The following is a 14,288-nucleotide window of genomic DNA, read 5'->3' as shown; positions in this document are numbered from 1 at the left end:
TGCTGGAAACACAAATGTACTGAGAGTTCCCAGATAGGACCAAAACATAAACAGCATTTCAAGCATGAAGCTGGGAAGATTTTTGCAGGCTTGCGTTCATCCTCAAATAAGATCAGAAAGGCATGGAGGAAAACTTGAAAAAATTGTCCTGTCAAGCAACGAGAACCACAAACCATTCCCTGCTGCATGGGAAATCAGCATGTGTTCAGAGCCAGGAGTAGCACCATTAACCTACAGACTATGCTAGAGCAATGCGAGTTTTCCAGAAAAGGGGCATCTGCCTCAGCCAAAGAGTCTTCCTCAGGAGACTCCATCAAATTAACTTCTAGGTGTCAGGCACACCTGGATACAGGGGCTGGCCACACTTTCACAGAAATAAAGCACCCCTCGGGGATAAGGCACCCATCAGTGTGTTCTAAAAGCTGGTGACTCACTGGCCGAAGAGCTGTAATCTAAGGTCAGACTTCTGCAGCAGAGAGATAAATGAACGGTGGTAAATGGAAGCAGATGGTTCACCAAGAATTCCTTTTTGCACACTGTTGATTTGTGGTCCCGCTACCCAGCAGTCAGGCCTACAACCTGAAGGACAAGCCACTGCCAGCGTCTCCACACTCCAATTCCTCCTTTCTCAGCACACATTTAGGCGAGGACTAGCCTGGCTGAAGAAAGGAAGAAGAGAGGAAAGGAAGGCAAGCATGGACATGCGTATTTCCCTTCTCTGAACATAACTGGAGGTGATAGGGCCTTTAAACAGCCACCACGCTTGGCATGAAGTGAGAGATCTCTCCCCTACCCCACAGCACGGAGCTGCTTTCTCTTTGCAGTGGTCCCAGCAGTGCTCTCCTAGATCTGTTGAACAAGTCTCCTTCACGGTTGCCACCAATCTTCCACATTCTTTTTTTTTTTGGACACCACTGTCAGAGTTGCTGCCTTTCCTCTTTGTCTCTAAGAATCAGTCTGTGTGAACATCCAGCCATGGCAGAAGCACCAAAATATCCTCCAGCAGGTGTCCATGCTCATAGAGGAAGTGGGTACTTAAGCTGACACAAGTAATCTCAAATTAGGCGTCAGGGTTTTTCAGCACTTCCTGACCTGAGAGCTGGATCACATCTCTGGAAAAATCTTCCTGCAGATGCCAGTTTCTCAGCCCAACGCCAAGTATGGCTCATATCGTTACTCACCATGGGCAGGTGATCCACTGGCATCTTCAGTGTGAACAGGGAAGCAAGCAGCAGAAGGAAAGCAAAGAACTAGAAAGAATTTCTGGCTAGAATTTGCTGCTTTAAATCATCACATAAACATAGGCTGTGTGCTGGAACCACCACGCTCGCATCACAGAAGTGAAATGGGCATCAGGCTCCCATCCAGCTTGGGTTTAATGGCAGGGAAGACAGATCTGCTCTTTGAGAAAAATCCCTGTTGCTGATCTCTATTTTGTCTTGCAATGGAGTACAGTATTCCTCTTTACTTCCTGCCAAAAGTGGAGGAAGTACTATGGTACTTCAAAGTAATTACAGCAGTTCGGCCGAGAAATGGCTGCATTTCAAACTAAGCAGAAGATGAGAAAGTGGGGAGTGGCTCCCTGATAAATGTTTAACCTGCTTTGAGACCTCGGGATGAAAAGACATTCTCCAGAACAAATAACTGCTGTTTGCTTAATACCTGTCCAATTTGTCTCCATAAAGCGCTTAGAGAGGCCTTACCCTGCTAGCACCTCGGTGCCAGACCTGGGCAGCACAGCACAGCCAGCACAGCCAGCACAGCCCCGACACGACAGCTGGTGTCCGAGGAGCAGGTGGCAGTGTGGGCAGCGGGGGAGCCCAAAGAGGCTCTGTTTGATCCCATTTCCTTTTGGTGAGCTGCTATCTCTCCTGGAGAAACTGGCAGACATTTGGCTGTGCCAGCACCGCACCCCTGAAACAGGCAGCCTGACTTTTGCAGCAAGGCTGGAAGTTTTCAGTCTCCTGATTATCAGCAGAACAGCCACAATTATCTAAATAAAACTATTACTATATTGGGCCTTGGAACATAAATAGAACTTAATGGATTTTATTACATCCCAGGAAGCAAGAGTTACAGACGGAGAAGTACTGCTAAGAGTGCACTGCTGCTACCTATCAATTCCTCCTAAACACTCAGCACTTAAGAAATATCCAAAGAAACACACTGCTTCCACAGCATAACTATTTCAAATTCCCCTTTGAGCTCTTCCCTTTTAGCCAACTTGCACGGCACATTTTAGCAGCTGAAAATTAAAGGGTCACAATATTGAGCCTCAGGTATCGAGTGCACAATGGAAACAGCAGCTTACACAGAAAGGGCACTGCTGAGCACCGCAGTAACAAGTTTGTTGCCTCAGAGCTGGAAGCTCTCTGCCATGAAGTTTTTTATTTAACTCAGCAAGAAACGAAGGGAAACGTTACAGCCACAAATTTATTCCTTACAATTCTGCTACAAAACCAGAGCCACGCTAGGAGCGAGAGTCCACAGCTCAGGCTGCAGCATCCTCCTTGATCTGATTTACTCCCATTCAAGTGAGAGGGGTCAGCCTAAAGAAGGACTGCCAGTACTTCAAGCTCTCCTGCTGGAGCCCGGCTTCCAGAAGGCCAGCTAGGAGCCAAGGACAGGAGATGCTGCAGGTCCAACAGAAGCAGCTTGCAGCAGCAGAGCCGGGCGGCAACGCAGCCACCAACCCAGCATGGCTGGAACAAAGAGGGCTTCTGGGGGCCGAAGGAAAGCAGCCAGCGATGCCGGGCTTCCCCTGGCCCCTCCTTGTGTGGTAGAGGAAAAGCAATCTTACCACCCCGGGGACTTCCCACCTGGCCCCGCTCAGAGGTGACAGCCCAGGCCTGCTGTTATCTCCAACACAGACGCATTTATTCTCCAGAGAGCCTCCCGCATCTTATCTAGCTGGCCGTTTCCAAACGCCTATCGTACAGGCCAGTTAAAACCACTTTGAGCTCTTTTATGCAGCTATTTCTGAGAGCGGGTCGGAGGGGAGAAAGGAAGAACGAGAAGCAGGGGGGGTTGGAGATGTCAGAGCACAGTTGCTCGGTTCCCCCCCTCGCCATGCCCTGATTGTCATGGAAAGCAGCCTCCTGCCGTCTGCACCGCTCCCTGCCTCCCCGCCTTGTAAACAGGACCTGGCACATGAATGGAGGCACAGTTTACAAAGATCCCTTGCTTAAAGCAAATTTGCCTCTCAACACATGGCCAAACTCTCACACAATAAATTAACTATTTGGCAGCCCCCGAACTATTACTGGAGCCAAACCAATTAGGGTTTAATGTGATCCCAATTTCCTATTTCTGAGACTGGGGTCGGGATTGGGGGAAGGCAAGGGGGGAGAGGAGGGAATGAGAGCTAAGTAAATCCCCCCTTGGTTTATAAATCCTTGCCAATCATCCCAGATAAACCTGTCACCCACAGCTCTAAATCTGTATCTGCACTCGTACACTCAAAGGGATGCTATGGGAAAAGGCACATTGCACTCTGCGTGCCCGACTCCCAACATGTGTTTTCCATACTCGGGAAATTCAATCATTTAAAAAATATTTACTAAGCTTTGTCTTTAATTAGAAAAACATGACGACGGATAAGGAGAGTTATTGTTTCTAAGCTGGAAATGTCAGAGATCCTAATGATGTCACAAGATAAACCCAATTACCAACCCACATGTATGCTGCCAGGGAGGCAAACATTTTAGAGTTTTTCATCTCCCCTCCAAGTTCAGTGCTCTACAGTCACAATTAATCAGAGGCTTCTTGGCCCCCACCAAACCCACTGAGGGAGAAGGGAGGGCTCTGACTGCAGATCTGTTGGGCAGGCTGTTTTGACGCAAAGGAGCTTGCCCGCAGGGGGAGGAAGATGGGAGCCATTTGATGACTTTGTGTTTTAACATCCTGACTTCAGTGACCCCCCACTTCCCCCCCTCCCCCCGTGCATGCAATTACCTGCCAACACCTAAGCCAGGCAAACCAGCCTCATCTGCACCTGGAAGTGCCACGCAGCGCACGTTCACATCCTTGAAAAAAGTGCTGGAATAATTTTCTGCTGAAGCAAAAGCCATTGAAAGATTTGCTTCCCACAACACACCCATAAAACGTCACCTGCAATACTCACACAACTGCAAAGCAAAAGCCTCGAGGAGGGGACAGGCTGCAGAGATCCAAGCTGGCCCTGATGGTGGGTGCAAAGGAGCAGCTGTTGTTCTCCTTGCTTCGTGTGAAGGCAAAGGAAGGTTGAGCATTTCCCCCACGCCGCTGCTTGTAAGATGCTGCAGGAGCTGGCCCTGAAGATGCACCCTGCACTTCCAGCCCAGCTCACTCGTGCAACTCCAGCCAGATGGAAAGAGACTCCGCAGGCAGGATACACAAGAACTTAGAAGTATAAAGCAAATATTTGTTGGCTAACGCACACAGAAGATAACTGGGGTGTAATGAGATATTAGGAGAAGCATTTGTGTGCTCACCACTCCTGATAAGGCATCCAAAGAGTTACTGCTGGCAGGCAGGCAGGCAACAGGGAAGGTCCCAGGCCCAGCTGCTGTCTGCCACCAGCCCAATCCCTCCAGTGCCCACCGCTGCTCCAGCCAAGCCCGCAGCCCCTGGCAGAGCACTGCCCTACATACAGCAGCACACAGCCTCCCTCTTCTCTTCCCTTTGGGATTTGCTACCTCCCCATTTTATTTCTTTTCCTTCTTGAGTCTTGAGCGATTCAGGGACTTCAGGATGTAGTTTCAACCCTTCTTATCTCTCAGATTTTCTCTCTCAGCGGTCTGAGTCAAGGTTACACAGCTGCGCCATATCAGAGCCAGGCCACAGATCCGCAGCACAGAGGCAGCCAAACTTTTGGGTGGGATGCTTACAGCAGAGGCTGTGGAGGGAGACAAGCACCCTGATAAGTACCACGCACATCTCAAGGTGTGAAAAAAACAACTCCCATCGCTACTGTCAGCAGCAGGAATGCTGACTGCAAGATGACCAGGCTCTCCCCGCCATGCTTCCTGAGGAGCAGGGCAGAGATGCAGAAGGCACAAGGCTGTGGGGTCACGGATCTGCTGAGCAGGAGCAAGCCCCTACACTCTGCTACTTCTGGATTTGGGGGGAACTTAAGATCTACACCTCCTGTATGCCAGAAATGGCTAGACAAAGCACACAGAGAAGCCAGGTGGGATTGCTCCCGGTGGTAACGGTTAGAGGAACTTGCTGCTACAGTGACTAAGTGTACTGTTAGGAAGTGGCTGCCCAACTCCCAGGAGACCACACGGATACAGAAAAGCGGATGTTCAGCTCAGGGAGAAGCTGCTATTGATGCTAGCAAACCAGCATATCTGTTACATCTGCTTTGAGAAAGACAGTGAATGCTTGCAGAAACAATGCTAAGTAGTCAAGTTATTATTCTATGACATCCACAGGAAAAAAAAAAAAAAAAAAAGCTACTGCTACCTTTTCCATTCAAAACCATACCTGGTAAGGAGAGAATTCTGCAATATTTTGTAAAGCTTTCAAGTGTCATCTATGGACCCAAAGGTGAGACAGCAACATGCCATTTATCTTCTGAAAATATCCTTGAAACTCAAGGTTGAGAGCCATCACCAAATATTCTCTTAAATTCCACCAATTCTCTACATTGGAGAAAATCCTTGCTTGAACAGTGCGACCCTTTACATTCCAACAAGACTGCAAAGACTTTCTTTCAAGAAAACGTATGTGCAGGATTGAATCCAGTCACCAGACAGTAGAAATTAGTGCTTCACTTGCTAGAAAAGAATGAAATGGAGCAAAAACAATGTTAGCTGAGCCTGAAGGCCAGGCTTGATTAACATGGTGTCCACAGACACAGTAAAAATCACATCCAGTGACACCATCACAGCTGAATCAAACCCACACACTGGGTGCCACAGATGGGTGGGAGGGCAGCGGCGACAGAAGTGGCGCTGGCTGGACAAGTGGCCTCAGGAAGATGGCTTTCAGTCTGGAAGGGTTCTGGGCAAATCATGCATCTGGGGGAAGCACTGCCTCTGGGACTTCTTACACAGAGGATATCTGTTGGTAACTTCTCAAGGCAGCTGTGAAGCCTTGGCAGCTCAGGCTGATGGAAACTGTACTCGGCTCACATACCCCCCTGCAGTCCTGCTTTAGTCAGAGTCAAAAACACGAGCTCTACCTGAAGTACGTGCTCTTTTTTATCCTCACTTACAAGTCAGAAAAAAACTCTTTCCTTTACGGCTTTAGAAAGAGTTCCTTTCACTCTCCCCAACACTACTGCAAGGAAGGACTAACACCTAAAGCCAGTTAGTTTACAGCATATAGAAACTGAGACCAAGCTCCTCACAGACTGTTTTTAATTTCTGCATATCAGAAAGTCAGCATGTGCCTTAAACTAATGCGGAACATCCAGAAGTTTCAAAGCAGGCCCACATTTCTCCTTTCTTTCTGGTCCATTTAGTTTCAGAACAAGTACGAAGTATTTCTCTGTAATGGATACTCAAAGACATTAAGAATCTTCCCAACAGACGCAGCAACTGTACTCATAATACAGTAGAAATCACTGGGCTGATAACAAAGGCAATGAACATAATTTGCACTTAAACAAATTACAACTCTATCTTAATTATTCACTTCCTAGAGACCAGTGATAAAACCCAGCAGCATTTCTCAGGCAGATGCTAAGTCCAGTGACAAGAACCAGTGATGCCTTGTGCTAGCAATCAGCCTGCTCAATTCCTGGCACCAAGTGGACATCATTACCTGTTCCCTATCTATAAAGCTGCTAATGACACAACATGTTTTATGTTTATCACAATAAAACAGCAGTGTGGCTCATTGGTGTTATCCTTAGCACTTCACCAATCCAAGCTGGGCCACAGGCATACAATGCTTTGGCTGCAGCGGAGTCCTCTAAGCATCCCCTCTCTGTGGCATGCCAGGCATTGGTCACTTTCTCTTGTCAGAGGTTACAGCCTTGTCATACCTGCTGGTGTTTGGTCCTGTGCAATCACTTCCTGACCTGGATCTGGTAAAAAGATCCAGGTTTAAAGCGCTTCTAGCAGACATGGTTTATATTGCAAAACTGAAAAGATGCACTTACACTTCAGATACCATCCAGAAAAACATTCAAACCACTTGTCCAAGGCTGCAGAAAGCACCATAGCTGAGGCAGGATCTGGTTTCACACATCGAGCACAAGACCACTGTCTTCCTTCAGTCTTATGGGTTTTCGTTTAAGTTGGATTTTAATGGCCTGACTTTCCTCCCAGTGATCAGTCTAACAGAGATAGGGATGTACAATATCTAGCTGCACCACAAGCAAGATTTGTTTCATCTAACTCTGAGTTACCACAGTTGGAACCAGTTAGCCTGGCCTCCCCTTGCAGTCTGTGAAAAAGCTCAGGCGTCTGAACAAACAGTTCATCACATCCAAAGAGAGGTGGTGTCCAAGGAAGGAGAGATCAATCACGCTCACAAGTGCCTGCTTCTCCTGCAAAGGGAACTCGGAGAAAAGGAAAACAGCCATACAAGGCTGATTTGTGGGTTTTGAAGCTAAAGAAGAATGATCTTGCTCAAGTCCTGTGGGGTCTTTTTTCCAAGACAAAGAGAAAATCCCTCCCTCACAGCGAGTGGATGAATCAGGTATGAGGTTTCTGCAAACCTGTGCTGATGCCGACGCAGCGTCTCACTGCAGCTCCTTCCTCCTGCAGCAGCCATCTTCACTGCTGGCTGTTTCCAGCCTGCTTGCTTTGACAGACCACTATTTCTAGCTGCCTTAGGGGCATAACAATCTCACTCAGAACACCCCCACACACTGCACCGAGCAGTGTGATAAAGCATTCACCCACCTCCTACAGTTTTCATCACTGGGTAATTCCTTCTTCCTAGAGAGAATGTAGCTCAGGGTGTTTTCCACATTAAAGCTAGCATCTATCTTTGCAGAACAACAGAACACCCTGAGTTGGCAGGGACCCCACAAGGATCACGGAGTCCAATGCCTGGATCCACACAGGACCACCCAAAATCCAACCTTGAGTGAGCTGCAGCAGTCTGGGGCTGTGCCCACTGCCCTGAGCAGCCTGTTCTGTGGTCCCTGGAGTTCAGTTCTGCTGGCTTTGAAAGCAAAGCAGTTCAGCTCCATCATTCAGAGACAAATACTGCGTGCACTCTTCTTAAACTTCAGTTGGGGACTGCCCTCTGATTGTCAAAATATCTATGCAAGGCCTTTCTATCACCAAGAGAATCAAAGCTCTTCCCAATTTAGCATCATCCACAAATTTAACATACCCTCAAGAACTTTAAGAACATAATTGAAGAAAATATGGAAGAGAACTGCTTCGGAAATGGAGCCCTGCAGAACCCCACTAGTGACTGGTTGCCAGTCTGATGCAATCCCATTAACTAGAACCCTTTGACCCTGATCTGCCAGCCAATCCATCAGCCAATGCATTCTGATTTTGTCTTGCTGCATGCTGGGTAGTTTGTCCAGAAGAATATTGGGAGAAACAGCACTGAAAGCTTTGCTGAAATCCCACAAGATTATGCCTTGTCTTCTTTTCCCTTGTGATAAAAAGATTATAAACCTTATAAAAAGTTCATTAAAAAGATCTTTCCCATTGTGAATCCACGCTGGCTACAACCAATGACTGCACTGTCTTTCAGGTGTTTTTCAGTATTTTCCAGAATAACCACCTCCACAATTTTGTCTGGTTTCTTAGGACCACATCTGCCAGCTTCCAGTTACTGAGACCTCTCCAGACTTCCAAAACCACTGAAAAATAATTGAGAGGGGTCTCACAATGACATCAGTCAGGTCTTTGAGTACCCTGGGATGAATCCCATTGGTCCCCTCAGATTTATAGATTTATATACATCCTGCTGGAGCAGCAAATTGCACACGAGTTCAGAGTTGGCCAGGAGTTTATTATTAGCGCAGTCACAGTCTTCAAATTCAAGGCTCTGGTGGTCCCAGAGCCCATCATTGGTGCTGAACACAGAAGCAAAGAAGGCATTAAACATTTCTGCATTGCTGGCATCCCTATTTGTGATGTGACATTCACCAAGTAACAGTACAGTGTCATCTCTGCTCCTCCACTTGCTGCTATCGTATTTTAAATAGACTTTTTTTGCTTTTCCCTGAAGTTCTGCTCAGCTTCAACTCTAACTGAGCTCTTGTCACACACATATGCTCTCCCTGCCATGGCAAACAACATCTCTGTAGTCCTCCCATGCCTCTTCCACTGACAATACACTTTCTTCTTCCACCTAAGCTGCACAAGAAGACCTCTGCTCAGCCAACCTGACCGTCTGCCCTGATCTCCTGCACGGTTTCCAACATTATGGCACTGCTTGCTCTTGGGCACAAGAGAGATAGTGCTTAAAAGTGACCAGCACTCATGTTTGGTGTGTTCTGCAACAATATCACTGATGAACTGGTTTTATCCCTCTTCCCTCTTCAAAACCAGGGCAACTCTCAGGCTATAGGCCCCAGTCTTTGCAAGAGCAAACACGTAAGTGCTTACATGCAGCCTCAAAACCGTGTCAAATACTGAGAAATGCTGCTCACATTTAGAGAAAAGACTGAATAATACCACGAGGGAATAAGATATTGTCAGCTCTGCTCACTGGGGTCAGTCAAAAACTTAAATGCAGCAGAAACAAAAGAAGCACTTGCCATAATATAAACAAAGGAAAAGAGAAAATTAAAGAAATAAGCAATCCAACCCTTTTCCACTTTAATTTGTGTCTGTATCCTGCTGAGGGAACAAGCAGTTTGTAAGTTGTAGTCTGCCATGTAATTCAGGCTCATTAGCTGCAGGCTCATAAATAGGACAGTAAAGCAAAGACTGATTTATAGGATCCAAAGAGAGAGAGCCGAAGTCCTGCAGCTATTTGCATCCTCCTCACATACAAACGTGTGCTGATGGAAAGTTTCCTGCTGAGAAAGAGAGAGAAGCAAGAGATGCTCGGGAGGGAGATCTCACTCTAAAAAACAAAAAAGTCTAAACTGTAACAAGGCAAGAAACTTCGTATTACATCGGTGTTTTTTTTCCCCCTCAAATCCACAGGCTAATGATTACAGAGAGGCAGGGCTTGCTGCAATCACACTACTTAACTGCTGCTCAGCAGGTGTCTGCCCCTACATCTGAAGCCGTCTCTCAAAGTCACAGCAGGGCAGAGGTAATGGGGAGGATGTGAAGTGAGCAAAGTGTCCCAACACCAGTAGAAGAGGGTAACAATTATCATGGCAGAAGATTAACACATCAGATCAAAGCTGAAAAGCCTCACAACAGGTTTTGGGGGTTTCTTGGTGATTATCTGAGAACTGCTTTTCCTCACCTGACAGCTACAATGGGTGCTGGGAAATCATTTGCTCAGAAAAATTCTTCAGCTGAGCAGAGTTGAAGAAGCAGGACTGCAAAATCTCAATGCAAAGTTACAACTTTGGATCTTTTCCTACCTCAAATAATCTCCAAGCTGAGTGGGAGCTGACTGCACAGTGAGCATTCTTTCCCTAACGCTGAAAAATGCTCCTTCATCTTTTCATTTGGATCAGGCAAATGTAAACATAACCAGCACCCAGCTTCTCCCTGGAGTTCAGTTCTGCTGGCTTTGAAAGCAGTTCAGCTCCATCATTTAGAGACAAATACTGTGTGCAATTTAAAGCCCCCATTTCTCTCAATACCTAACAGAAGTTGGCTGAAGGGCCTCCATTCAGCACACCTGACTTCAGCAGACTTCTGTGAATTCCTGCTTTGAAGATAAAGAGATTCTGGGGCTGCTGCAATGTGGATGTCCTTAGCTCTGAACTCAGCCACTCACAGTGTTGATGGGCTCCATCATTCATTCAAGCAAAACTTGCAAGCTTCTTTACCTTAGAATTACAGCCGTGGCTTGTAAAGCCCACACCTCCAAACCCAGCAGTGTACAGAATCATAGAGTCACAGAATCTCCAAGGTTGGGAAGGGCCTCCAAGATGATCCTGTCCAGCCATTCACCTACCAGTGATATTTCCCCACTAAACCACATCCCTTAAGACAACACCTACACGTTTCTTGAACGCTCTAAACATTTCTTCTACACAAGAGTAGTTAAACAAGTGCCCATACATCAGATCAGTTGCAGTGTATGTAGTGCTATGGCAAAAGAAAAAATGGATGGAAAGGTGTGTATTGCACACAGACCTGGAAAAACACAAAAAGTCTGAATATAGGAGACTGAATGGCTGAATGAAGGAGATCATTTAAGAAAGACTTCCACCTCAACACAATCAAAGGTGCTTCCAGATGCACCAAGGAAAAAAAGTGCAAAAAAACAAACCTGACATAAGGTCTTCTTTAGTGCAGATCACTAGGAATCAATGTATTTAGCTGTTCAGCATCATGGCTTGCGCACATTTAATACAACCCAAGAAGGCTGACTGTGCAACTAGCGGTTGCACGCCACATGGACAACAGAATAAAGCTTAAAGCAGGGTAAGGACAGTAGAGAACTCATTAGAACTAGGGAATTCATTAGCATTTTGCTCAGAAAAGGAAACTGTCACTTCCACAGGTGATTTTGAACTCCTTCATTCAGCCGTCCAGAATGAAATGCAGTACTTTGGTGGAAAGCCTACGAACTGCAGCTGCTGCTCCATTTCTGAATGATCAGTAACCATGTTTCTTTACACGCTGCTTGCCTGCGAGCAACTACACTTCATTAGAGAAATCCCCCAGTTCTTTGAGCACTGGGACGCTCTTCATGCTTTTCTGAACCACAGCGTACCAGCCATTCTAAGGGCACAGTGCAGCCCATGAGCCAGCAGACAGAATCATAGAATCACAGAACGGCCAGGGTTGGAAGGGACCTCAAGGATCATGAAGCTACAACCCCCCCCTGCCACACGCAGGGCCACCAACCTCCCCATTTAATACCAGACCAGGCTGCCCAGGGCCCCATCCAACCTGGCCTTCAACACCTCCAGGGATGGACATCCACAGCCACTGTCTTTCTCATACTGGGGGCTCCAGACCTGGACACAGCACTCCAGATGGGGCCTCACAAGAGCAGAGCAGACAGCATCGAGCACCACGCTCCCTTCTGCCCCTACCTGGGGTGGCTCTGAGCTCCGTGCCCACACACGCGGTTCATGGAACAGGGATGGGAAGCAGGATGCCGACCTGCGACACACACGTGCTGCACACCTATGCTGCTTCTTGGCAGCAGGGCTGCGCTTCCCTGCACTCCTGCCAGGCTCACAGCTTTCAGCGCTCAACACAGCCGGGCAATAAACTTCCTGTGCCGAGAAATTAACAAAATTAACGAAAGCAGAGCTTTTTCACCTTCACTCCCCCCAACATCGGGGCACGCCGGGAGGCTCCGTGCCCCACCGGCGACATCTCACACACACACACACACACAGCCCGAAAAGCCGAGGCGCTTCAGCCCACCGCCGCGGGGAACGGGCACAAAGTTGGCACGCAGGGGAGAGCCGGGCTGAGCCACGACCCGGGGCTGCGAACCCGACCCGGCCCGCCAGGAGCGCGCAGGCACCGCCAGACAGGTCGCTGCCCGGCCGTAAGCGCGGGGCCAGCAGCGCCGGCACCGCCCGGCCCAGCTCCCGCCGCCCAGCCCCGGGCCCCCCGCCCCGCCAGGCCGCCCTGCCCCGCTCGGCGGTCCTTACGCTTGCAGCCTCCCGAGATCCCCACCATCGCACGGCTCCCCGCTCCCGGCGCGGCCCAGGCGGCCCGGCCCGGCCCTGCCCGCCTCTCGGCGTGACGCGGGGGGCGCGGCCAGCCCCAGGGCGGCGGTTGGTCGGCTTCTGGGTAACCCGTTCAAATGAGAATTAGAAACGAGGCGATATCGATGCGGGTGAAGCCTTGGCGAGGATATAGCCAGCAGTGTTGTTCTGTTGTAGTCCAAAATGAGCCCGGCTCCCCTGGCCACGCCGAGCCCCTCGCCCCTGTCTGGGGAGGAGAACGCAGAGGCACATCCCAGTGCCCGCAGCCCAGGCTCTAAGGGTGAATGCTGTCCTAGCCCAGCACCGCCGCTCACGTCCTGCAGGAGGTGTTTCAGGGGCTCCGTGGTGCCTGCAGGACAGCTGGGATGAATCACAGAATCACAGAATGGCCAAGATTGGAAGGCACCTCAAGGATCATGAAGCTCCAGCCACCCTGCCACACGCAGGGCCACCAACCTCCCCATTTCATACCAGACCAGGCTGCCCAGGGCCCCATCCAACCCGGCTTTGAACACCTCCAGGGATGGACGGGGCATCCACAGCCTCTCTGGGCAGCTGTTCCAGCACCTCACCACTCTCTCTGCAAAGAACTTCCCCCTGACATCCAACCTCAACCTTCCCTCCCTCAACTTAAAACCATTTCCCCTTCTCCTGCTGTTATCTACCCTTTCAAAGAGTTGATTCCCCTCCTGTTTGTGGGCTCCCTTTAGGCACTGAAAGGCTGCAATGAGGTCACCCAATAGCCTTCTTTTCTCCAGGCTGAACAAGCCCAGCTCCCTCAGCTTGTCTTTGTAGGGAGCTGCTCCAGTCCCCTGATTATCTCTGTGGCTCCTCTGGACCCTCTCCAACAGCTCCCTGTCCTTCTCTTACTGGGGCTCCAGACCTGGACACAGCACTCCAGATGGAGCCTCACAAGAGCAGAGGAGAGGCAGACAGACAATCACCTCCCTGTCCCTGCTGGCCACCCCTCTTCTGATGGAGCAGGATACCATTTGCTTTCCGAGCTGCAAGAGCACACTGCTGGCTCATGTTAAGCTTTTCCTCCATCAAGACCCCCATGAAACATGGGACTCCTCAGCGAGGATGGTTGCAGCTGACTGCCCAGCCTTCAACAGGGCTGAGGAGCTCCATCACAAGCCCATGTGGTTTGCTGTGGCTCTGTAAGGCAGTCTGGTGTGCCAGCAGCTCTCCCTTAGACCTGGTCCCCCAGCATCTTGCCTCTGCAAGAATGCCCCTCAGAGCCTGACTGCAGAGCCAGTTCATTTAGATGTCATTTTTACCCTATGTGAAAAAACCTGATGCTAAGTCAACGGTTCACAACAGACCTCCAGTGTGGCTGTTTTAATTGTGGCAGAGTCCAAAGCTTGGTTTTCCCTCTGGTGGTTACCACTGAGCCCAAAAGTGCTGGGATTGCTGATCCCAAGAGCTTCACCAAGTGTCTAGAAGTTCTGCCTGAGCTTTGTTGCAGCTGCACATGCAGCACCAGCCCAGAGCTGACAAGCAGTCAGCAGCTGAAAACAGAGCAAGAGGTGGTCTGTGCTAAGGAATTTGCTGTGATAGGTTCTCCCTAGGG

General features: G+C 49.0%; 1 protein-coding gene across 1 annotated transcript in view; it reads right to left on the bottom strand.

Moving 5' to 3' along the window:
* CBFA2T2 (CBFA2/RUNX1 partner transcriptional co-repressor 2) overlaps positions 1-12,727 on the bottom strand; it is a 51,671-nt gene extending 38,944 nt beyond the window's left edge. The window contains 1 exon segment of the mRNA XM_042834500.1: positions 12,659-12,727. Within this exon segment, the coding sequence (XP_042690434.1) occupies positions 12,659-12,686 (28 nt within the window). The 5' untranslated portion in view covers positions 12,687-12,727.
* Positions 12,728-14,288: the final 1,561 nt, after the last annotated feature.

The sequence above is a fragment of the Centrocercus urophasianus genome, unplaced genomic scaffold (genome assembly GCF_019232065.1).
Source record: "Centrocercus urophasianus isolate 14NV4802_14NV808 unplaced genomic scaffold, USGS_Curo_1.0 seq_47, whole genome shotgun sequence".
In the NCBI taxonomy this organism is placed as follows: domain Eukaryota; kingdom Metazoa; phylum Chordata; class Aves; order Galliformes; family Phasianidae; genus Centrocercus; species Centrocercus urophasianus.
Note: the sequence above shows the minus strand (reverse complement) of the source record. Positions and strands in the feature narration are given on the sequence as shown.